Source organism: Melospiza melodia, chromosome 10 (genome assembly GCF_035770615.1).
Source record: "Melospiza melodia melodia isolate bMelMel2 chromosome 10, bMelMel2.pri, whole genome shotgun sequence".
NCBI classification, from domain to species: Eukaryota; Metazoa; Chordata; class Aves; order Passeriformes; family Passerellidae; genus Melospiza; species Melospiza melodia.
Genome location: NC_086203.1, coordinates 13,160,764 through 13,187,017, shown reverse-complemented (window position 1 = coordinate 13,187,017; position 26,254 = coordinate 13,160,764). Strand labels below are relative to the sequence as shown.

General features: G+C 39.6%; 1 protein-coding gene across 2 annotated transcripts in view; it reads left to right on the top strand.

The window, feature by feature from the left end:
* Positions 1-26,254, top strand: part of SLC6A11 (solute carrier family 6 member 11) — a 109,529-nt gene that overhangs the window by 38,276 nt on the left and 44,999 nt on the right. For both annotated transcript variants that reach the window (XM_063164415.1, XM_063164414.1), the window contains exon 7: positions 14,178-14,312. In XM_063164415.1, coding sequence (XP_063020485.1) covers positions 14,178-14,312 — 135 coding nt within the window. The remainder of the gene's footprint in view (positions 1-14,177; positions 14,313-26,254) is intronic.

Below are 26,254 nucleotides of genomic sequence, written 5' to 3'. Positions count from 1 at the left end.
AGAGGGTGGAAAGCCAGCTGGGATATTTGCTGTGGCAATGCAGGGAAAATTGCTGCAGAATTCAAAGGAAAGCCCCAGGGCACAGATGAGCACAGCAATCCCTGGAGGAAAAATGCCCTGATTGGCCAAAGGTAACAAATTCAGCTTCTTTCTGCCATCGAGGCTACCAGGAACTTTTAGCTCATTATCCAAATTACACTGACCCAACAGAGAGGCTTTAGCAATGTGACAGCTGCACTCATTTATTCAGAGTATATATTTATTAATATATATTTATTATATATATATTTAAATAAATAAATAATAAATAAATTTTGATTTATTGATATATACTTATTAATAGATATTTATTCAGAGTATGATCTCTTCATGGTTCAGAACCTGCCCTTCCCTACCCATCCTCTTCCCCAAATTTATAGCCAAAATAGAACATTTCCAGTTTATTATCATTTTTGATGCACATGTCAGGGTTAAAATATTATTCCCTCAAGTGCAGGGCACTGTTGCTGAGTGGGATTTACAACTGAGGGGTTTCCAAAGCTGCCTTCCCAAAACTCTATGGTTGCCACATCCTGGTCTCTATGTGTGCACAGAATTTCTGCACAGAAATTGCAATGTCTTCAGTCTTGCTTTGTATATTTAGAATATTATTTGCCCCTTTTCTTCTGCAGGAGCACACAGGGATACACAAACATTCATAGCTCTGAGTTCCCTAATGCTGCTCCAATTTCATATTTCTTCTCCATGAAACAGAATAGTTACAACTCCCTATTTTCACACAAGTTTTTTTGTCCTCAGCTCCTGCGGATCTGTCCAGCTTTAGGACTGGCTCCTGAACTGCAATTTCAGCTCTCCATTCCCATACCCTGCATGCCAGGGCTATATTAACCCAAATTCCTGCCAGTGGGAAGGCAGGCTCTGCACTCTGCAGCCAGCCAAGCCCACATTTCTGCCTTTATCTCCAGCCTGAAGATCTCTTTGTAGTACAAGTTTTGTTTACAAGGCTGCTCTTGTGAGATTTACAAACTGCAGTCCTGTACCCCACCCCAGTGTCAGCTCCTGTGGCCCAGACCCAAACTCACTCCCAAGAATGGCAAAGCCTAATGAAATAAATAAATAAATAAATAAATTGCCTCAACAAAGGCAGCTTCAGGCAGCTGCTGGTGCTGGGCTGGAAACTCAAACACATCCCCAGGAAGGAGCTGGCTGCTGTGCACCTGCTATTCACTCTGCTGCTGCAAAAAACCTCCAAAAAGAGAAAGGAAGAAACTCAAAACATCCTGTGGAAGCTGGATTGGGTCATGGAAAGCAGACACTCTGGACAATTAGTAGATAGTGATGTTGTGGAAAGTATAAGACTCTGAATTAAGTCAATTTTAAAAAATAGGATTGAACAGTGCTTATATTTCTGATATGGGGTAACTCTGTGTTTATTGAGGACCTCTCATAGCAGAGCCTCTCTTGAGGCCTTGTCATTTCCAGTCGTGCAAAAATCACTGGCATGTGGCCCTAAAATAAGAGAATAGATTCATCTGCTGGGAAATACAAGCAGAAAGAGTAAAAAATTCTGGGTTCTTTCCTGCGGGTGTAAAATGTGTTTGGGAGAATTGCAGTTCTTGAGGTCAGGGAGGATTTTTGTGCTTTGGTTTGTGTGTCCCTTGTCCCTGGAGTGCCTTGCTGAGGGCGGAATCTCAGTGCTCCAAGTGAGGGATTGTTAGGAAAATTAACCCACAAACCCATTTATGGTTTATGTCCAAAAAGGAGACAGAGGAGTCCTTTGACTTTATTTGAATAAAGGAGAGGCCATGGGGCATTCCTCTGGAATGTCTCACATTTTTGGAGGATGCAGCCTCCTTTTTATCCCGATTCCCCATTTCCCTTCTCTCTTTCCCCATTTCTGAGGTGCTTGAGAGGTTCAGACTTCCCAAAACACCTGATACCAAACATTTCCCTCTGATGGATCACCCTCCCTTTTAATTTTTAATTCTTAGGGGTTTTTCTTCCTCATTGTTTCTTTCATCTTTCAATGTCTAATTTCATTTACCAGCAAACCTACAGTTTATTTGTAAAAGCAAATATCTTTTTCCATTCATCAATCAGTGGAATCCTTCCCATTGTTTCTTTTATCTCCCAGCGCTGGTTTTATCCACCTGCAGACCCACAGCTTGTTTGGAAAGACAAATCTGCTATTTCTCTGAGGATGAGCACAAGGAGAGTTCTGTGCTCCCCAGGGAGAGCCCCTTTACATCCCCAGAGGATGTCTGCAGAGCTGAGGACGTGAAGGGAGAGCTGAGAGATCAAAGCCTTTCCCTGAGAGAGAAAATCAGGAGAAAATCAGTCTGTAGCACTCAAAGCCTCCTCACCCACCCTCTCTTCAGCCCAAGGGTTTTATTGTGTGATCCCTCTCATTTTCTCTACGCATCACACCCCCTTTTCTTCTCAAAACCACAAATTAATTGCAGCACTGTCAGATTGGTGTCCTACAAGGCAGCCTTGGGGTGATTTAGCAGCAACATTGAGAGGGAGGGAAGTTAGAGAGCAATAAACCCTCATCAAGGTGTGGTAACTGCTTTAGGGGGGTGGAGTAGCCACAGGGAAGGGAAACGTGGAGAATCAGGGTCAGGATGATAAGGATGCTTGTTAGGCTGAGTGCTGAGGCCATTTATTGTGCTTTTGTTATGATACTTCATGCACAAGGAGTGCTGTAAATGCTTCATGGCGCATCCATCGCTCAGATGTCACCATGGAGATGAGAGCTGGTGTTGCTCAGGGGCTGGCAGGAGCTGGGCTGTCGCGCTTGCGGCACACAAACGCACCTTCCCCCAAAGAAATGGGAGCTCTTTACTCTCCTACAAAAGTCCTGGGCTCCCCACAGGAGCACAGCATCACTTTTTCACTCTGACGATGCTCAGATGCTGGAACAGGTGCTCAGAGAGGTGACAGAGTTTTTGTGTTTGGAGATACTCCAAATCCAGCCAGTCCTGATCTTTTCCTCCTGATTTGTGCAGTGAAATGCTCTATAAGCCATTCACATGCCCTTCCTATAATTCACAACCTGAACTGTACTAAATTTCTATGACCCTTTAATCATTACAGAGAAATAGAACATTCCAAGACAGGGCCTGTCAGTTTAACAGATTTATTGTCACAGACATCTTTTATGAAAAATCCTTTCCTTAGGAGTTTTCCTCCAGAGAAGCTGAGAGGCCTCAGGAACAAAATGTAAACAATGATTATCTGCTGCTGTGGAATGCAACAGGTGCATCTGGGATTGGTCTCATGTGGTTGTTTCTAATTAATGGCCAATCACAGCCAGCTGGCTTGGACAGAGAGTCTGACACACAAGATTTTGTTATCATTTCTTCTTTTTCTATTCTTAGTTAGCCTTCTGATGAAATCCTTGCTTCTATTCTTTTAGCATAGTTTTAATATAATATATACCATAAAATAATAAATCAGCCTTCTGAAGCATGGAGTCAGATCCTCATCTCTTCCCTCATCCTCAGACCCCTGTGAACATGGTCACAATTTATCACCTAGGGAAAGATCAAGGTCTGCCAGATTTGGGTTTTGATGGTTTGGTTGGAAGGGACAGGACAGTCCATGGATTCAGGGAATATCCTGAGTAAGGACAGACCCACAGGGATCATCCAGCCCCACTCCTGGCCCTGCTCAGAGCCCCCAACAGTCCCAGCCCTGGCAGTGGTGCCCAAGCTCTCCTGGAGCTCTGGCAGCCTCGGGAATGTCACCATTCCCTGGGCAGCCTGGGCACTGCCAGCACCCTCTGGGGCAGAAATTTCCCCTGATTTCCTTCCTGACCCCCCAGCCCAGCCCCAGCCCTTCCCTGGCTCCTGTCCCAGAGAGCAGAAACCAGAGCAGAAACCTCCGCTGCCCATCCTGGGGAAGTCTGACCCTTTTCCTTCAACACCACGATTACAAAAACCATCCAAAGACAAAAAAGAGTTCCTATGCTGTAGGATATCTCTGCCTGCCAGTTTAGAAATCTTTTTTTTTCCCCCAGATTTTACTGCACAAATAAATAAATAGTTTACACTATTTACAGTGTAATGCATTGAATGGTGCTGTGGTGCCCAGAAAACTGCAGAAGTGACTGCTAGATTTAGAGATGGCCATTACCAAACCTCCTGGAGTGCTTGCAGGATTGATAGGATCATTTTCAAACAAAGCCTCACATATGACTCATTTTGGAGCAAAATTCTAGAGAAAATTTTTCTTACCATTAAATTAATGTTCTGTGCTTTGAATATTTGCAATTATTTGAAATGTTATTAATTTATTTGGTGACAGCAGAGTCTGGCTGACACATTGATCTTTTCCAGTTGGCACCTTTCACCTTTTGAGGCCACCTTTTTTACCTTTTTCTGGCTGGAAAACCTCCCCTATTACCCTTTGGTCATTGCATTTCTCACACTTACACTTCATCCAGCTTTTTTTTTTTACCTCAGTGCTGATGTTCATTTGGGAGTGTGTTTTTGTGTTGTTGGTTTTATTTTCAGGGTTTTTTTTAAAGACAGGTGAGGAAACTCAAGCAGGAATCTAAGTTGGAGATGATAAGGGATGCTCTGGTAAATCCTGATTTTATTGGAAAATGTTGATTCACTGAAACGAATCACTGGAGGGAATCCATGATATAATAGAATAATATATAATATATATAAAATATAAATAAATATATAATAAATATTAAATAAATACATTATATAATTATATATTATATTTAAAATTATGTATAGATATATATTAGAAATACATAAATTTTAAATAATTAATATATAAATTATCTAAAATATAAATTATATTATAAATATTATATATATTATATATAATGATATTTATACCTATATATATAAATTACACACAATTATATATATATAATCATATATATAAAATTAGAACATATATATATATATGTGTGTATATATATATATATATATATATATATATATATATATATATATATATATGTAAATTTGTAAATTTATTACATAAAATCCATTATATAATCTATAATAATTCCATGAGGACAACACTCCTGCAGAAAACCCAGTTTCATGTTCTCCAGGACGAGTCAGAGAGCAAACAAACCCTGAACCAGGAGAAGGAGTTGGCCAAAATTTTGAGTCCATTCCAATGCACATTTAAGATCTTACACATTTTGAAGCGACAGGAAAAGTCACCTCCTGCTCTGCATCTCTAGCTAAAGGTTAAACATTTTAGCTGAAGGTTAAACAATTTCATGATGGGTCAGGACCTGAGGAGTGAGAACTGGAAGGGTAAAAATTCCAATTCATTTAATGCATTATTGAGCCCCTATTTCTGCCTGTGGAAAATCAGTTACACAACTGGAAATTCAGGGGCTGCTGTGGGATAATTCTGAATTATTTTCACAGAAATGGGGGTGCTATGAGGAATAGCCATCCCATTTTACATATTTTTTTAAGCAAAATGTAAATTTCTGGATGTAGGTGTAACTCACAATATCAGGTTTGTCTGTGAAGGTAAACTAGATGGCATTGAGAGCTCTGAAAATCCTAGAAGGTTCTGGAAAGGAACAGCTTTGTTTTATAAAAGCTTGTACATTTTAAACACCTTAAAAAATAGAAAAAACCCACCAACCCTTAGTTGATTAATTAGTCCTAATTTATATTTAAAATTCTTCCTGATTGATTCTTGAAGTTGACTTTTACTTGATTAAATAGAAGTCTTTAATTCTGAGATATTTGTGGCTCTGCAAATTCCCTCCTTGATGGGAGCTCTACATAAACACTTGGCTTGCAGTGATGAGCTCAGCCAAGAGGTTGAAATTTGCTTCCTCCCCATCAGTCTTCCTCTCCCTGCCCACAACCAGGGGGCAGCTCTTCCTCTTGGCACCCTTGAATGTTACACCAAAAAAATCGCATTATAGTTATAGGATACCGTTTTTTCACTGCTTTATCAGCACCATTAATGGTGGGGATAAAATAAAAAACTTCAGTCAAGAGCTGAAATAATAAGCTTCAATCAGTCTTCTTTTCTGGGTAAAAACCCCACAAAACCTTGAATGTTACACAAAAAAAAAAAATCACATTATAGCTCTGGGATGCCATTATTTCACTGGTTTATCAGCACCATTATTGGTGGAGATAAAACAATAAAATTCAGTAAGAGCTAAAGTAATAAATTTCAATCGGTCTTCTTTTCTGGGTAAAAACACTACAAAACCCAAAACATTCACTGCTTTTAAAGAAAGATATTCCAGGTTCCAGGGACAATAACACCAGGATTTTAGCACTGGAAATCTTTTGTATTTCCACTGGGAGAGCAGTGTCTGCTTGCCAAATTGTAGAGCTCCTTTTCCTTGAGAATTCCAGCACAGCCCTTCCCCACAACCAGAGGGCAGCTTTTCTTCTTTGTGCCCTTGAATGTTAAACAAAAAATCACATTATAGCTCTAGGATGCCATTATTGCGCTGGTTTATCAGCACCATTAATGGTGGAGATAAAATAATAAACTTCAATCAAGAATTTTTTTCTGGGTAAAACCCTCTCCAATCCCCAAACATTCACTGCTTTTAAAGAAAGATATTCCATGTTCCAGGGACAATAACACCAGGATTTTAGCATTAGAAATCTTTTGTATTTCCACTGGGAGAGCTGTGTCTTCTTGCCAAATAGTCATGCTCATTTTGCTTGAGAATTCCAGTGCAGACCTTCCCCACCACGAGGGCAGCTCTTCCTCTTTGTGCCCCTGAATATTAAACAAAAAATCACATTGTAGCTATAGGATGTCATTATTTCAATGTTTTATCAGAACCATTCATGGTGGAGATAAAATAAAAATCTTCAGTCAATCTTGTTTTCTGGGTAAAAACCCCACAAACCCCAAAACATCCACTGGTTTTTAAGAAAAAACCTCCAACAAAGACATTCCATGTGCCAGGGACAATAACACCAGGATTTTAGTATTGGGGTTCTGCTTTTGTATTTCCCCTGGGAAATTGCCAAATTGCAGTGCTCCTTTATGCTCAAGGATTTCTGCCTTTGAGAAACGCCAGCCCAGCCCTTCCCTACAACCAAAGGGCAGATCTTCTTCTTTGTACCCTTGAATGTTAAACAAAAATTCAAATTACACTTATAGGGTGCTGTTATTGCACTGGTTTATCATCACCATTAGTGGTGGAGATAATAAACTTCAATCAATTGTCTTTTCTTGGTAAAAAAACCTTCAACCCCAAAACATGCACTGCTTTTCAATAAAAACTTTCAACAAAGACCATCCAGGTTTTTGGAATATTAGGGACAATAACGCCAGAATTTTAGGATTTTAGCATTGGCATTCTGCTTTTGTATTTCCCCTGGGAAATTGCCAAATTGCAGTGCTCCTTTATGCTGAAGGATTTCTGCCTTTGAGAAATCCCAGCCTTCCCCTGCCCCCCAGAGCTATTTTGGGCAGGCAGGGTTTACAACTGTTGGGATTTTTGTCAGAGCAGTGTGCCAACAGCACGTTCCCAACGTGAGGAACACACTTCCCAACACATGGAGAGAACATTTGTGGGACTGTTGGTGTTGAGGGTTGTTGCAGCCTTCAATTTTTTCATCGTAACTCCTCTAAGAACAGTTGGTGAGTGGAGGATTAATGTTGAGTGTGGGAAATATAATTTTGGAGCCTGAGGAAGCTCTGGGAGGAGGCACTGAGCTCCTGAGTTGTATTTACTATAGATATTGAGCTATGAAATAGATAAATTATTTTCTTTCTGGTATTTAATGGCAGCAAAAATGTAATGACATGAATTAAACATTTCCAGCAGTTGCTCAGCTTTTAGTTCAAGCTGATCCTTTTTAGAGTGGATTCACTTGTGAACATTTAAAACCACTCCAGAGCAGTCACCACAATCTGAACTGATTTGTTCAATGTGTAAATTTTACTGTGAATTTGGCGCTATGAACTTGACCAAGCCTATTCTGGTTGAAATTAATCCTTGAAATAAAAGGAACGGTGACATCAAGTCATTTTTTCAGGATCCAGCCCATTATTTATGATCACTCCCCCTTTTTTTTGAAGCTGTTGGCAAATTATTTGTCACTGATTAACCTACGCATATATCAAGAATTAATTTGGTTATCTCCATTTGCCATTATTTATTTATTTAATTATTTATTCTTAACAAACTTATTTGCCATTACTATTTATTTATTTTACAATTCAATTTATTATGGTGTTTAAATACAGGTGCTCACATAAATGATTCCAATAATGGGATAAAATTCACTTTTTCTACATTTTCTACGGGTACTTTTCTACATTTTCTATGGGTTTCTGCATTTTCTATGGGTACTTTTGTGTGTTCTGGCGTCCATGACTGGGATTTTTTACTGCATATTCTGTTCTTGGTAGTCTTACAAACAAATGTTTTAGGGTAAGATCTGGTAATAAGAGAATTTTTATTCAAATACAAGGAAATCTGATATTTTTTCTTATTAAGTAAGAGATCTGTAGACCTCATCAAAAGAACTAGCAAGCCTGAAGAGCAATTTTAGCAGAACGAAGACAGATCTTGATTTTAATGCTCCTGGGCAAGCTGGAAGCAAACCCAGCTGTTGGAAGGAGCTGGGAAATTACACATATTTAGAAAACTTGCTGCTGCTTTAGGAATATTTATGGGGAGCAGGAGCTCATCATGGAAGTGAATTGTTCCCTCAATTCAGCTGGGAAAATGAGCTGCTGCTGCTGTGCATGGATATTGTCTGCCCTTGGTGCTGTCTCATTGTTTTCCAATTTTAGCTGCATGCCTGGGTTTCTAATAGAGCATTTTGGATTCAGCCTTCCACCATAACTTCTCTTTCTTTTGGAACTTTGGACCACAGGCAGGCAGTTTTGTGAACACAGAATATTTGAAGTGGGATTTGGGCAGTGCTGAAAAGTCTATATAGTCAGACCCAATGTAAAGAATAATTTGTGCTGCAAAATATATGGAAAATAGGTTTTTTCACCTATTTTTAATGTGGGATTAAGGCTTCTAAATAACAACTTGGGCTTGTTAAAGCATTTTTCATTCACGAGAGAACTCCCTTCTGCCCATTCAGTTAAAAGAATGCCAAACCAAAATTGAGCAGAATATTCTGATTTGGTTTTTTGGATTTTTTTTAATTGACTCAATGAATTTTGGAGTGAAGTTTCCATTTAATTGTGAAGGAAACCATTCCAGCAGGGCTCAGACTTTCATTTATTTATTTATTGTCTTCACCACTGTGTGGAAAAAAAATCTGGACTTGCACAGCTCTACCAGGTTGGGATTTTTCTGTGTCCCAGGCAATGACCTCAGTGTGATGTGGTGCTGGAATTATTCCTTCCCGCAGTTATTATTTCATGTGCAAACTTCTGTTTCCTTCAGGTTCTCCCATCCCTTCACCCAGCGTCCTCTCCTGGCCCCTCTTTGTATCTCATCTCATTGAATTTTCATTCCCAAATGGATTTTTCCTTTTTCTCAGACCTCAAATCTCATTAAATTTTCTTAACTGTTGGGGTTTGAATTTCTTCCTGCCCTCACACATGATTCAGTGATAATTCAGAAGGAATTCTGCAGTTCATAGGCAATCTGGTTAAGGTTGGTTTTACAGAATTATTCTGGTGCAGGATTCCCTCTGTGGATAAACAAAGATGACAAACAGAAGATGATGCTGAATAAATCCATGAAATACACACAGAAAATAGAAAAATCAGCCATTGTGCTGATTCTAACCCCTCCCCTCGTTCTATTATACAAATCCACTTACCTGCTGTTCTCTTGAGTTTTTCCTTGTGTTTCTTTCTCTGCATATGAAATTTTACCTTTAAAGTGTTGGTGGACCTCCAATGTTTTCTCCCTTTTGACATCCTTTTAAAAACCTTGTGAATCAGCTGTCATTCCTTTATACCATTTCATGCCATTTTACTTGTAAATCCAATTAATGTGGAAAATCTCCCTTTTCAGTTGTGGCTCTGTAGATGATGTAGAGTCAGATGAACAAAAGTCTTTTTTCCCAACAATGCTGCATGGAATATTTCACACTATCCCATGGAAGTTGAAAAAGAAAATCTTTTATTTTTGTTTATCATCTAGGTAGGTTGGTACTATCAAAGAAATTAGAATTTGTGAAACTGGCAAATATCAGTGAGACCAAGTCTGGTTTGAGTGGGGCTTGTGGGACAATTTGAAAACTTTTGATGGAAATCCTGCCCAGATTGGTGGTTCCTGGGTGTGGCTGCTCAGCAACATCCTGAGGATATACCCTAATTATAATTATATATAGAAATATAATATATCCCTGAGCTGCCAGGCAGGGATATATTATATTTCTATATATAATTATATATATATATATAAATATATATATATATATATAATTATATATAATTATACTTAATTATATATGATACATACAATATGTATATGTATGTATGTGTATATATATATATATATATACACACACAGGTACATATATATATATATATATATATATATATATATATATATATATATATATATATATATACACACACATATATATATACTTGTGCCAATTTGTTCCCCTAGATAAAAAATTACTCTTTTCCTTCTTGTCCTTCTTGCATCCCTGGGTGAAATTTTGGTTCCTGAGCAGTTCCTCCACACAGGAGTGCAGTGCAGTGTGGGCACAGTTGGGGTGTCACTCTGGTTCTCCATGCTCATGGTTTCAAATAAATAAATACATAAATAAATAAAGGTAAATTACACCAAGATTAAAACACCGTGAAAAATAAGGATGAGCAGGACATGGGGGCAGATCTGATTTTCCATAAGCACTTCAATTGTGAGTTGTGGCAAATTCCTGCATTGATGTTCCTCATGTTTACAGCCCAGTGGAGCAATAGAGGATTTCAGGGGACAGTAATTTTCTGAAGCATCAAGATAAATTTTATCCCATTTATAAAACCCTTATAGTTCCTAGTAGTGCAAACATTGAACATTGCAGCCTGCAGGGGAGAATTCCATCACTTTCCAGGCCTCCAAGTGATATTTAGTTCAGGAATTCAGGTTGTGTGTCCTTAACAAGAGCCAAGCAAAGGAGGAAGGTTCAGTGCTTCAGGCTGCTGTGCCCTGCAGGAGCTTTGGCCAAAGAAATCTGATTTAGGGCTTTGAGATCTCCATGGGTTAGGGCTCAGTTCACTGCATGGAAATCTTCCTCAATCTCAGCAGGGTTATCCTCAATTTCTTCTATTTTTCCTCAAAATCCAGATCCCCTAACCCTGCAGCATGGTCTGCCTGAGGTGCTCACAAAAACACCTTTTCACTTAGGACAAGAAGTTCAGCACTCCCAGGGCACAAACTGGAACACAGGCACATGTCTGTGCTCTTGAGATATTTAGGCATGAAAAGATAAAACTGAAATCTAGCTCAGTTCTCAAAGTCTTTATGGTGCCTCACTCATGAAATCCTTTTATTGCTACCTGGATATCTCTATATTAACCTTCAGTGACATCTAAGCCTCTTTAAGGTTTTGGGATTTAAATTTAAATTTGAGTCCTTGCTACTCAATTTATCTCCTGTTCTTTGATACTTAAAGCTCGTGGCAGCCAATAAAATATCAATTTTCAAGATCTTTGATTCCAATGTACTTTCAGTGAAGCACCCAAGGGTAGTTCAGAGTTGTTGGGTGCATTTCCACCTACTTGTATATCTAAATATCATTGTCAGTTTTTCTTTCGAGCACATTGTGAGAGGAGGACTTGGTGCAGAAACTCGCCTGCCAGAAATTTTTTATTTCGTTTCCAACTGCTTAAACATTGGCATGGCTCTGACAAGGGTTTAAAAAAAGCATTTTGAGCATTGGGATGCAAATTAACATAGCAAGCAATTAAAGTCAATTAAAACAGGATGTGGTGTAATTAGAAACAGTTGTGTTCACATTGATATTCAGAGACGTTCGATGTGTTGAAAGAAAAGAAAACAATTCAGGAAACTTTTAATGCCCCGCAGATGTGATGATGATGCTAATAATGGCACTGATTCCTAAATTCCCCATCCTGCCTCACCTCAGGAGCTCCTGGGGAAAGGGAGAAAATGGGAATTAATGGCTCTCTCTGAGCACAGTGCACTCACCTGCTGAAGTAAGCGTTCCTCCATTTTTGAGGTGAGTCATGAGAGCATTTAATGTTTGGGGTTAAATAGTCTGAAAATCCATTTTCATTAATTAATTACAAAATTAAGTCTGAGAATCCTTTCGCAGGTCATTCCTTGATGTCTCCCTTTCATTTCCATAGGAGACATACATTGGACTCCTCAGTTTAAAACACATCTTTTTTTGAGGTTGTATTTTTCACCAAATTATTTTTTTCCATCCAGCAGCTGAACTAATTTTGACAGATGTGATGATGATGTTAATAGTGGCACTGATTCCCAAATTCCCCATCCTGCCTCACCTTAGGAGCTCCTGGGGAAGCGGATAAAATAGGAATTAATGGTTCTCTGAGCACAGTGCACTCACCTGCTGAAGCAAAAGAGTTCCTCCATTTTTGAGGGTACCTGATGAGGCACATGAGATCATGTCATGTTTGCGGTTAAATAGTCTGAAAATCCAATTTCAGTTCAATAATTACAAAAATAAGTCTGAGAATCCTTCCACAGGTCATTCTTTGATGTCTCCCTTTCATTTACATAGGAGACAGAAATTGGACTCCTCAGTTTAAAACATATTTTTTTGAGGTTATATTTTTTACCAATTTTTTTTTTTTTTCATCCTTGCAGCTTAACTAATTTTGACTGGTGCAAGGCAGGTGTAATAGTTACACAGGTGGAAATGGCAACAGGAAATTATAGAGAGTTAAATTTATAGAGAGTGTGTTTGCCACATAAAGAAAATATTGATAGTGGCATGGAATTTATTATTTATTCCTTCTCTGAGTTTGAGTGGCCATGTGCTGCTCTCAGGTTTGGGAATGTGAAACAGGACCAATTCTTCTCCATTTTTCCTTTGGAAAATGTGAGTTCTTGCAGGTTTCCTGTTGCTGCCCATGCAGAGAACAAACTGATTTCTGGAAATAAAAAAGTGTGGCCATGTGTGTGAAAACAGAAATTGCTGGGGTTCAGCACCTCAGACATTTTGCCTGAGGGTTCTTTGTGAGATAAGGGTTCTCTATCCAATCCCAAAGAGATATGGACAGAATTTAACCTTTGGGTTTTATGAAATGCTTATCCCTGAAACCCAGTCATGCAGGCAGAGCAGTCTGAAGGGAAATCAGTTTAGTAATTCTGGTGTAGCTGAGAATCAACTGCTATTTTGTTATAAAAAATGTAATTAATTACTTGTTATCGTGTGTTCGGAAATCATACACTTACAGAGAACTTAATCTCTATAAAAAAAGTGCTGACATCTCCCACAGACCCTGAGGAGTTTAGAAGGGAATATGGTTCGGGGACAAAAATTGTCAGGACCCAGAACATCCAGGACGGCCAGGACACTGCCAGGGGGCTCAGAGACCCTGGCACAGAGCCCAGAACACCTGTGGGTTTGATTATGACCTGTGGAGCAAAATAGCAACCTTAGATGAAGATCTGCAAGCCACGGCAGCTTAGGTAGAATGACAGTGAAAAAGTAGATTTTGGAGTTTTGAAAATGGGGGTTCAGGGGGCAAGATGGAGGGATCTGGGCGTGTCCAACCTTTCTCCTTCTTCTTCTTCTTGGCCTCCATCTCCTGCTGTGATGTTGGCACTTTTGGATTGGTTTAGAGTAGAAGCTCACTGTCTAATACAGGTGATAGGTATTGGAAAGTAATTGTAAATATTATATGTGTAATTTTTAGTATAAAAAGATAACGCCAGGCTGGGGCAGGCAGAGTGCCTCTGTCTTGCTGAACGGACCTCGGCAGAACAGGAGAAAGAATTTTATAGATAAGACACAATAAACAACCTTGAGAATGAGAACTGAAGAGTTCTGACTCCTTCATCAAGCGCTGGGCTGGGAAAAGAGACTTTTTAACATTTCTCAGGGTCACTCTGACCAGCCAGAGACCCCGACACAAAACCACCTGCACAAAGGCACCCAAAGCACTTTTCCTCCAGCGGGTTGTGAAAAGAAGCTGGTTTTGCTGCAGCTGGAAGAAAATTCAGAGAACTCACAGAATTCTCACAGATCCTTTTCTGCTGTTTGTTTCCTCCCCAGGTTGTGTATGTGACAGCCACCTTCCCCTACATCATGCTGATGATCCTCCTGATCCGGGGGGTGACGCTACCCGGCGCCTCCGAGGGCATCAAGTTCTACCTTTACCCCGACATCTCGCGCCTCTCCGACCCACAGGTAGGACACGGCTGCATCCCTGTGTGCCTTTGTGCCCGGGGAAAACTGCAGGAGCCCTTGGGTTTGGAGTCTGAACTCAGGGGACTGCTGGGGGATTGCACAGATCTCTCCGGGAAATGAATTTGTGGGGGATTCTCAGAGCTTGACAGAAAGCTCACACAGTGTGGGCACCTCTGTGCAAACCTGGAGATAAGAAATGCTGACTGAGAAAATGCCATGGAACAGCACAGGCATTGTTGAGAGAGAAATTGAACTAGAAACAAGTTTCAAAGAATGGCCTTGCAGAAAAGACTGGATACTTTAGAGAAATAGAATTGTGAAAGATGCATTGTGGTAGGGCCCAATAGGGGTAATTTTAGACTTGGCTTTAAGGCATTCACAGCCTGGTGTGGCAAAAAGCTGATAGCCAAGAAATACTTATAGTGTGCTGTAATTAAGAAATAGTTAACTTCTGATTGTGATGGTGTGAATTATAACATTTATATTATAATATCTGTATTATAATATCTGCCTCACCCTTCTCATGAGAGTGAAAATGGGATAAAAGTTCTTAAAACACCTCTCAGTTGCCCCATCTCTGGATCAGAAAAGAGCTTAATCCAACCCCCTGTCCCTGGCCTTTCTTGGCTGCAGAAATTAATAATGTTGGCTGTTATTTGATGGAGATAAGAGACAAAATGCTCGCAACACAACCTGGACAGGAATTTGCCTCTGCACATCCCAGTATTTGCTCAGGTAGAAGGTTCCAGGCATGTGGGATGCGCAGGAAGCAGTGGGTGTGCTGCACAGCAGGGCAGAGAAGGAAGGAAATGCAAGGAAATATTGCAGATTGCAAGGAAAAAAGGATTGGAAGGAAACACAAGGAAATATTATAGATATCACAAATATTACATGTGCAAGGCCTTCAGTGCCATCACATGGATGTGTCTGCTGACTGCCCTCTGTTAAATGCAACTTTTGATTTAAAATGAGGAGGGAAAAATAGCTGGCAAAGAGCAAAATAAATGAAAAGCATTAGATGGCCACTCCATCCTTTCCACCTGATTTAAGGCTCAGAGCAGGACCGTGTCCATCCCATGTGTTTATTGTTTAATTGATTAGAACAAGGAAATAAAAAAAGGTGGCAAAGAACTCAATCAATAAAAGTTACCCAGCTCCTCACTGGAGCTGTGGAATTGGGGATAGGGCTGTAAAGCCATGCTGTGTGTTGGCACAGATCAGTTTTTAAATTGGAAAGTACTTTGCTTGATAAATGAGGATTTGCAGAGCCAGTTGCAGTTGGTGCTTCTGCCATTGAGAGACATTGCTACCAGTTCAGTGGGAACAAATTTATCTGGGATTTTGCCATTTTTTGGTTCTTTGCTCCTTCCAAATCTAAATTCTCAGACAGAGAAATTATTCAGATGATTGCTGTCTTTATAGCAGAATATGCAGCTGAGGAGGAATTAAGTGCTCAAACTAGGAAATCTGCCTGTTTTGTTGTTTCCAATGTAGAGCAGAACATGGAAATCATGGACTAAGTTTGGTTTTTTTTAAATTTCCAGTGACAGAGGATTACAATAGAGCAGTTATTGTCCATCATTTCTGTGATATTGAAGGGGGAAAGTGACACAATCTCTGTAGAACCTGACAGGCTGCAGACAGCATTTACTGATCTGCTTTGGCACTGTAAAAGACATTACACAGTGTTTCTCCTGGGGCTATTCCATTATTAAATGGATTCTGAGAAGCAGACAGAAAGGAATTTGGGAATATTTGTCAAAATGAATTTTTTTAATCTGCCTACTGAAGATGTGGCAGCATAATTTTTTTAAAATCTCTGCTTACTTAAGACATGTTGTTTTTTTAAATAAAAAATAAAATAAAAGACAATAGAGGGGCTTGTTCAGGTGATTTCCTTGGTGCATCTGAAATATCTGTGATGTTTGCTTTAAACAAGTAATATTTCTAGAGGAGAAAAAAACCTCAAAAAACAAAAAAAAACAAAAAAAAAAAAACCAACAAACAAACAAAAAAACAAAAGGAAAAAAAAAAAAAAAAAAAAAAAAAAAACCCAAACCATGGCAGAGACACCTTTTACTGACCCAAGCCCCGTCCAACTGATGTCCTCCTGCCAAGGGTGCTCATAAACAATTCATGTTGTCCTTCCCATGGTTCCTGAGCATTTGTGGTTTAAGACTCATTGGTTTCACAATCAATGGATCCAGGTCCCCCTTCTGGTTTTTCTTCCCATAGCAGAAAAAAAACCCCTGAACTGATGCCCAAGAACAGAGACCAGACAGAGTTACAGAATAAAGCAGGGATTTATTAAAGGAACTCCTCCATGGATCCACCTTGGGCAGCACAAGAGCCCAGCCAGGGTTGCGCCCAAGATGAACCAAAATGGCCCCAAAATGAACCCAAGATGAACCAAAATGGCCCCAAAATGCACGAGCAGTCATGGGCTCTGTCACTGTGATCAGTTCTGCTCCATTTGCACCTTGCAGTTCATTGTCCCATTCCAGCTTTAGCCCAGGCAGTCCCACCCTGCTTGTTTTTCTCTCTCCAGCCCACGGTGTTTGTGCTCTGGGGCTGAGATTGGGATCATTTGTCCTTGGTGCCCAGCTGGAGCAGGAATTGTTTTGTCTCCCTGCTCTGTGCACAGAGCTCACCATCCCTGAATGTGAGCCCAGACCCACACACTAAAGCAGCACAGAACCTGAAAATATAAAAGCCAAAACCCGAGGCATCACAACCTGGGCTTGGACACTTCCAAGGGTGGGGCAGCCACAGCTTCTCTGCACACCCTGTGCCAGGGCTCACCTCCCTTCCCAACATCCCATCCATGTCCTCTGTCTATGTGAAACCATTTCCTCTGGTCATGTCCCTTCATCCCTTGTAAAAACTCCCTCTCCACCTTCCCTGCAGCCCCTCCAGGCCCTGCAGGGCCACAGTTCAGTCACCCCAAAGCTTCTCCTGTCCAGGTGAACAATCCCAGCTGTGCCAGCAGAGCTGAGCTCTCTGTATGAGCAGGGCTCAGTGCTGCTCTTTAAAATCTGCTTTCCTTCCCTTGCCCAGTGCTTTTCTAGAGCCTCCTAACAGGATTTTGCCCTGCCTGTGGATTTCCCACGTGCCACTGACACCCTTGCTCGTGTTTGTCATTGAGGGAGGGCACGCCAGCTTAAGGGACATTATTGCCAACCTAAGGGACATGATTGCCAGCTCCAGGGAGGGTTTATATGCTTATTTACTCCCCTGGTGGCACTTGTAAAAGAAAGTCGTGTTGCCATGACAATTTGCAAAGCCCATGGGCTGGTGGCACAGAGGGCTGGAGACATGTGGGTTATGTCTGTCTGTCCCTCACCCGTGGGCTGCGTCTGTCTGTCCCTCATATTTGGGGCTGGAATTCCTTTTGGGAGTGCTTGAAGAAGACAAATCCTCCTCAGGCTCAGGGAGATTTTCACTGACAAGTTCTTGTCCTCCGGTTGGATTTAAACACCTTTTAGTAGGAAAAAATGTGCCATAACAGAGATGGCGAACACCAGTGCAGGTAATTGAAATGTGTAGTATTCATTGGTTTTATGGAGTTAATGTTGTGTTGGAAAAACCTGTCATTCCACCAAAATTGAAATATGTTTTTGAGAATAATTAATTCAATACTTGAAGAAAGCTTTCAGACTAATGGGTGCAATCTTTAGTCACTTCTCAAGATACAGAGGAAGCTTAGTTCTTCAGACTTAAAACTAGAATTTGGCACAACTAGTTTTGCTTTAAAAAGAGATTTTGGCCCAGCTTTAGGGCAACTTTTAATGGTAACAAGATAGATTTAGTGGCACTTCTGATTGTGATAATATGTGTATTATAATGTGTGTGTAAACATATAATATATAATATATAATATATAATATATAATATATAATATATAATATATAATATATAATATATAATATATAATATATAATATATAATATTACATACTATATATTATATATTATATATAATATATTATATATTATATATTATATATTATATATTATATATTATATATTATATATTATATGTTATATATTATATATTATATATTATATATTATATAAAAATAACATTATTATATTATATTATATTATATTATATTATATTATATTATATTATATTATATTATATTATATTATATTATATTATATTATATTATATTATATTATATTATATTATATTATATTATATTAATTTAATATATTATGCATCTCCATTTTATGGAAATGCAGAATTCAATGTTCAAACCCACAGCTATCAGGAGAACCTCCCCCACTCCATAAACCTCTTGCCAATTGGTTCTGGAGCTTTTTGCCAAGGAGCACACTGACACTACCTGGAGATTTGTGTTTCCAGTTTCCATGTTTACTCATTTCACTGGATTTACTCCCTAATGCCAGAGCATTAATCATGTTGACCAGCGGGATTTGTTTTCCTCTTCAGCTGCAGGCCTGTTTCAATAATATTTCAGGGAGGGTGCAGGGTCTGCATGAAGAGAGAGGTATTTGAGCCCCAGAGCCAGCTCTGTTTGCTGGGGATTAAATAAATGAAATTTCTCTTCAAGGCTCACTTCAGCCTCAAGTTCTGGACTCTTTTGTCTTTGTGCAATTTGCATTCCATGGTGGGTTAAAGCTTTGTGAGCAGCCATTCCTCTTTGCAGCTCCCCTCAGCTTCCAAGGCCTTTGGTCTCCATTTCATTTTTGTATTTTATTTTCCAGCAGACCCAATCCCCTCCCTCTGAAAATGCCATTTTTTGTCATGTGTACAGCTCACTCCAATCACTTTGTGTTGCATCAGTGGAAGCTGTAACAGTCTGGGGCTCCGTTTAAGCCTCAGAAATGTTTTCATTCATCAACAAAAAGGTCTCAACAATCTTCATGCTCAAATTGGCTTGAAATAGATCCCTCTGCCCTAATCTGGGAGATACAGGTGCTGCTTACAGCTGAAATAAGGGATCTGTGCTGGGTTATAACCCACACAAAAGCGAGTTAATGGGATTGTTCTGGGGTTTGTGTGCAAGCCTGACTCAGAATATGGCTCTGCTTGTCCTGCACAGATCTAGGGTCAGTGTCATTGTGTGTGCTGCTCTGGGCTAAACATTTGGGTCTTTGTGAGAGGATTTTGCAAACATTTGTGCCCGGAAGAAGTTTAGGAAGGGGCAGATGTAGCAGATTGATGGGCCAGGAAGTACCAGTATGGATAATTGTATGGAAAAATCACATCAATTTAACCCCTGCTGTAACAGTGGCTTGTTAAAAAGGGGAGGAAAATAGGAATAAAGCTTTCTTCTCTATTGTATGTTTTTATGCTAAAAATTGGCCAAATTTCTGTGGTTTTGGGGTTTCTTTTATTTGGTTTTTTTTTTTTTCCTTGTTTGGTTTTTTTGGTTTTTTATTTTTAATTTTAATTTTTTTTTATTTTAAATTTTTTTATTTTTAAAGTTTAATTTTAAATTTAAAGTTTCTTTAATTTGAAAGTTTTTTAATTTTAAAGTTCAATTTTAAGTTTAATTTTTTTTTAATTTTAAAGTTTTTTAATTTGAAAATTTAATTTTAAATCTAAAGTTTTTCTTAATTTTAAAGGTTTTTTAATTTTAAAGTTTAATTTTAAGGTTTTTTTTAATTTTAAAGTTTTTTTTAATTTTAAAGTCATCAAAAATATGTTTTAATGAACATATTCATGAGAGCATCTATCAGCACAGCCACAATTGCACTGGACAGCTGATTTCCAAAATCTTGGAGAAATTTCCATTTCTCTGTGGGAAGAATCCAGGTTGTAGCTCATCTCTGATAGACTCTCATATGAATGTTGAGCTTGAGGAATGAAGCCCAATTAATCAGGTACAGGAAAATCAGAGCCATGACAGGTAAATGGGTTTTAGGTTTCTCAGGTCTTTTATTTGCAGTGGAGGAGGGAAAAAATAGCAATAAAATTTGTGGTGGCAGAAATATTTCTGCAATTCTTTGGTAGCTCAGCCAGGAGAATTCACTTTTAGGCAGCTGGGATGTGCAGGTGACAAGGGGGAGATGGTTCCAGAAGGACTTTGCACATCAATTTCCTTTGAGACTTGGCTGGCTGGCTTGAATTTTGAAATCCAGCTGGATTTTCCTTCTTGAAAATGAGCGCCAAAACACGAATGCGGAGCAATGAGCATCAGCTTGACCTGATAACCCACTTATCCTGGGTAGATTTTATACTGCTGAGATCCCTCTCTTCCTTACTGAGACCCCTCTCTTCCTTACATTGCCCTCTAGATCAAAAAATGCTTTTTCCTCTGTGGCATTTATGCTGTTTTCATGTGTAGTTGTAGAGAAATCAACCATTTATTACATCTCTTTCAGAGAAAACACTTTTTTTCTGGTAGAAAGTCACTCTAAAATGAATGCACATTGTTTATTTCCCCCCTGGAAATTGTATTTTTTCATTAGATTTCAAAATTTTTGTATTAGCATGAGTTTATTGTGGTGGTTTTTTCCCTCCTTAACATAATATTAATCTGGTTCAGCAAATAAATAACAATATTCTTTTAAAAATATGCTGCTGAGCAAAACCACAAACAATTTCTTCCCAATCAGTCTAATTATAATATACATACAGATAAGAGAAATTCGGGAATACTGGATCAGTGTGGAGGTGATATTTCCTTAAATCCTGATCTGAAAACCCAAACTGCAAAAGCATTGAGACTTTCTCTTCCCTTAAGAGAAATTCTCCCATTTGAGAGCTTCTCTTCCCTTTTTGTTTCCAAGATTTAGTGGGGCTGAGTTGCTCTAGGAAGAAGAAATGAGGAGATTGAGTCAATTTTAGGGTTTGCAGCCCTGGAATCCACAATGCTGTCGCCACCTCGAGGCCAGGGAAGCCTTTTTGCCAGGCAGAGGAAAATTCTCTTTTCTGCCTCTGAGAGTGGAGCAAACTGCTGCACCCAAACATAAATGTTAGGGCTCTGCTTTTTCCAAAAAAGAAAAGGTTGTAAAAGAAATTTGGATTTCATTTTTGGCTGCTTTCAGGCTCAGAAAATCCAGGTTGCTGAGCAGCGATTTCAGACCTGTCCTGCATTTAAACCTTCAACTATGGAAATCTTGGGATTTTCAGGTGTTGGCAATGAAATTATCTCTGATTGCTGGAGAATTTTTGGATGCTTTTTAAAATTTTTTTGAAATGTGACAGGTAATGACCTTAGAGGTCTTTTCCAACCTTAATAATTCCATGATTCCCTAAGGGAAAAACTTGCAGTGGAAGGCGAAACTGCTCCATAGCATATCTTCAATAGTGCTTGGTGAGTTTTTAAGCATAGTGCTTGTAAAAATGCTTTAGAGACAGGTCAAACATCCTGAATCTTATCAGAATTTTGGCACCGATAAGTTGGAAAACCTTTCAATGATTTACTGCATTTTTGGCTTTTATAAGAGTTTGGGCAGCAATTAAAAAAAAAAAAAAAAAAGAAATAAATAAATTAATTGGGAAAAAAGGAAAAAATAGTAGCAATGAGAGGAGGAAGATGGCCAGTTCCCCTCACACTTGTTCAGTTCTGCTAAGGGGTGGAATTTGCTGTTTTTCCTCCCACTTTCTTCCCATTCTCTGGATTGTTTCCCTCAGCAGGCATTCACAGTCTGAACCAGGTGTGATTTACAGTAAAATAAAACAAGAGTGGAAGTCAGAAATGCATACAAAAGCTGCAAGGATGAAAATCCTCAGCCAAATTTATTATCTGTATAACTGCAACTCCCCCCTACCTGGACCTTTGAACAAGCAATAACCTAAATTTCAAAGTGTTCTCTCAGTGAAAGGAGAAAGCCTTGCTGCTGGAGGTGAAGTCATGTGGTGCTGTTTTGTGTAAAGTTTAAATTTGCCCTACCCAAATTTAAACTTTAAATTTTCAAATTTAAACTGGGAAAAGAATTAATTCTCCTCCAGGTCTGCTGTTTGCACCACCATTACAAATTACTGAGGTCTGAAATTGTAAGGAATTAAATTCAAGGATACAGCCCAGAGTGATGCTTAGAGATATTTTTCCTACAATGCAGTTTATAACCTCCAAAGTGAGGAATATTTCATGTAATATATCCTGCAGATTTTGCACTTTGGATTATGTGGCTTTAAAGAGCAGAGAGAGCTACAACTCCCAAATGCAGAGAAAGGGCAGAGGTGTTGAACAAGAGCAGAAATCCTTCCTGGGATGGATTTCCCATTTCCCCCAAATCAAGGGAATGAATTTCCCCAATTTAAGAGCCAGCCTGAGAGCACATTGCATTTTCCCTGCTCCAAAGAAAATTCTCTGCAGGAATCTGCTTGGGAGCACACATTCCAAAAGGATGGGATGGAGACACTCAAGGGCTTCTCCTGGGGCAGAAAATAACCCCCTGTGCTGCCTGGGCTGTTTGTTTGCTCACCACGTTGGGTTTTTTATTGGGCAAATGTTTTGGGGATGCTTAAGTGCAAAAGTTTTTTGTGCATTTAAGTGCAGAAGTTTTGTGTGCATTGAAGTGGAAGAGTTTTTTGTGCATTTAAGTGGCCAAATGCAGAAAAAGGACAGAGGTGTTGAACAAGAGCAGAATTCCCTCCTGGGGTGGATTTCCCATTTCCCCCAAATCAAGGGAATGAATTTCCCCAATTGAAGAGCCAGCCCGGGAGCACATTGCATTTTCCCTGCTCCAAGGCATCTGCATCCCATTCTCTGCAGGAATTTGCTTGGGAACACACATCCCAAAAGGATGGAGACACTCAGGGGCAGAGAGAATAAACCCCTGTGCTGCCTGGGGTGCTTGTTTGCTCACCACGTTGGGTTTTATATTGGGCAAACGTTTTGGGAATGCTTAAGTGCAAAAGTTTTGTGTGCATTTAAGAGTATTTTGTGCATTGTGCACCTTTTCAGTGCAAAGGTTTGGGTAAATTTCAGTATTCTGTGGGAAAGGCTCAGTCTAAATTCCATACACAAAAATCTTGGGGTGCGTCAGTGCATTTAAGTCACCTTTTCATGGCTCACCAGACAACTCTGGTTTATTCACCAGCATCATGTGGTGACTGCTCATTTTATGTGCCAGACGTGCTTTCTGAACTCCAGTTAAGGCTCTGGGGTGTTGTTTCAAGCCCTGAACAAATGATTTGCCTCCTTCTCCCCATGGTTTCTCCTTGTGATTTTTGTTCTTGCCCACAAGCTGAGCAGGTTTGGGCAGTGGGATGAGACTTGTTGGAGAATGGGCTCATTTTGGGATTTCTCTGGGATTTCTGGGTTAGCTCCTCAGCTGTCCCTGCAGCCCCTTAGCAAGCCTGGCAGTGGGGAGGCATCATCTGAGTGGCAGAGTGGCTTTAATTGCAGTTTAATATCAGAATTTATGGCTGGTGCAGTTGCCACTGGAGGGAGACAGGATCCACACATTAACTCAGAGTATGGGCATGACGGCCAGAGATTTCCCTCTGCTTTCATGATGGAGCCTGAAAAGAAATACAAGAGAAACTCAGAGAGCCTTTTTTGCATAAATTTGAACATTTAAAGGATTACAAATAATATTAATGACTTCACTCTGTCAGCTACTTTAGAAGTCCAGTCTTCTAGCGGAGAAAAGCTGTTGTTAAAAGTGCATATTTCAGATGAAATTCAGAATTGGTAATATAAAATGCTGAGTGACAGATGGATATTGATGAGGAAATAATAACAAGGGAGATTGCGCACAATGGGAGGGTCAGGAGGTGAAGCAAATGAATATTCCATCTTATTTCTGTGCTGCAAGTGGGTTTGTGATACCGTATAAATAGAGACACTGGAAATCCAGAGCTATTTTAAGAATTGCTAGTAGGATTTTTAATCCCATTATTCCAGAGGAATGAGAGAAAAAAGGAAAAGATAAGATTATTGCACTGGTGGAATGATGTGCTGCTTGCAGAAAATCTGGAATTTGCTCTTTACAAAGCTGTGTGCTCCTAAAGATAATTCTTTCAAGACCTGTACAACAAAATGCTTTCTAATCCCCCTGGCGTTTCTGAAATTCTTCTTATTTCCACCCTAGAACTGGAGTAACAGTGGAACTCTCAAAATAAGCCAACAAAAAAGGGCTGGGTAAAAATGTGCAGAAAAGTGGAGTGTGCACCCCAAAGCTGCCCTGGGAGAGGAGCCTGGAAAGTGCTTCCCTCAGCATTCCCTGCCAAGGTTTTGGTACCCACTGAAATCTGTGGGACATTTCTGCTTAAATATGGGATTTGCTGCATTGCTGCCTCTTCCTTCCTTATGGATGAAGTTGCTGTGTTGGGGTAGGGTTGGCTTAGACTTGTTGGAACTCAGGACATCCCTCTGGCTGCCCTGGATGGCTCAAACCCCTGCCAGGGGGCTCAGAGACCCTGGCACAGAGCCCAAGACCCCTGTGCCTTTGATTATGACCCATGGAAAAAAATTACCAACCTTATATGAGGATCTGCAAGCCACGAAAGTCTAAGTAGAATAATAGTTTGTCAGGGGGTGGAAAAATAGATTTTTGGGGTTTTTAGAATGGGGGTTCTAAAAGGAGGCAAGATGGAGGAATCTGGGCATGTCCTGCCTTTCTCCTTCTCCTTCTTGGCCTCCATCTTCTGCTGTGATGTTGGCACTTTTGGATTGGCTCACTGTCTGACATAGGTGATAGGTATTGGGAAGTTATTGTAAATATTGTAAATATTGTAGTTTTTAGTATAAAAAGATAACACCACCAGTTATTAGTGTGTGTGTTATCAGTGCGCCTCTATCTGTCTTGCTGAGTGGGCCTCAGCAGGTCAGGAGGAAGAATTTTATAGATAAGATACAATAAACAACCTTGAGGCTGAGAAACGAAGAGTTCTGACTCCTTCTTCAACTGGAAAAGAGACTTTCTAACACATCTTGGGGTCGCTCTGAGCAGCCAGAGTCCTGAGAAGACTGTTGAATTATTTGTTGGATTGTTGTCCCAAATTTATTCTTTACCTCCCATTGCAGAGTTGTTTCTCCCTTCCGCTTGATAAGGGAGAAGCAGAAGGGAGAAATAACTCTGCAATGGGTGGTAAAAAATAAATTTGGCACCACAGCCACATATTCACACTGATGTGATATCACCAAAGGGCCTGTGAGGGTAAATGACAGGATGGGAAATGAACATTTTCCTCATTTCCCATTTGGCTGTGGTGCACTGTGTGATTTCATGGTCTCTCCTCTGAGAGTCCTTAAAGAGATAAATTGTCATGTGTTAACATTAAATCCCAGGAAACTTTGTGGTACGGGAATTCCTGTAAAGATCATGGATATTTTAAGGAAAACCTTCCTTTGCTGTGTGCACAGTCTCAGTTTCCACATGCAAACTGATTTTCCCATATGGATTTTTATAGGCAGCTGCTTTAAAACTAAATAAGGCTCAATAAACTGAGCTTTCCCCAGAATTCTCCCCAGAATTCAGCTTCTGATGCCACTGGGGAACAGAAATAAATAAAATAATAAAATGGGCTTTGTCCCACCAGGGCCAAGCCCACAGAGCTGCTCCAATTAAGGAAAAATTGTAAAATTGCAATAATTGTAAAATTGTCTGTAATTAAGGGAAAGAGAAGAAAACTTTGGGGTGTCACAAGCAGAGAGGGAATGAAATGCATTGAGAAAATGTGTTACAAGTTTGACAGGAAATCTGCAGATATTGCTGCAGTTTGGGGTAAGGGTTCACTGATTTCTCACTTTTTTTTGGTCAATTCCAGAGAATATTTAAATCAAAAAGTGCAGCTGAACCCCTGAAAATGGGAAATGGGATCTGGTTCTTGGTGATTCTGCACTAAAGTTCTGTTTGCACACTGATATTTTAGCAGAACAAACAGAAAACATTTCACACAGACCAGAGCCTTAAAAAGAATTTTTATTTTAAACATTTGAATCCTTTATTTTTACTTATTACTACATTTTGAAACAAAATCTTGTTTAGGAATTTAAAAGAAAATGCTTAATTTAA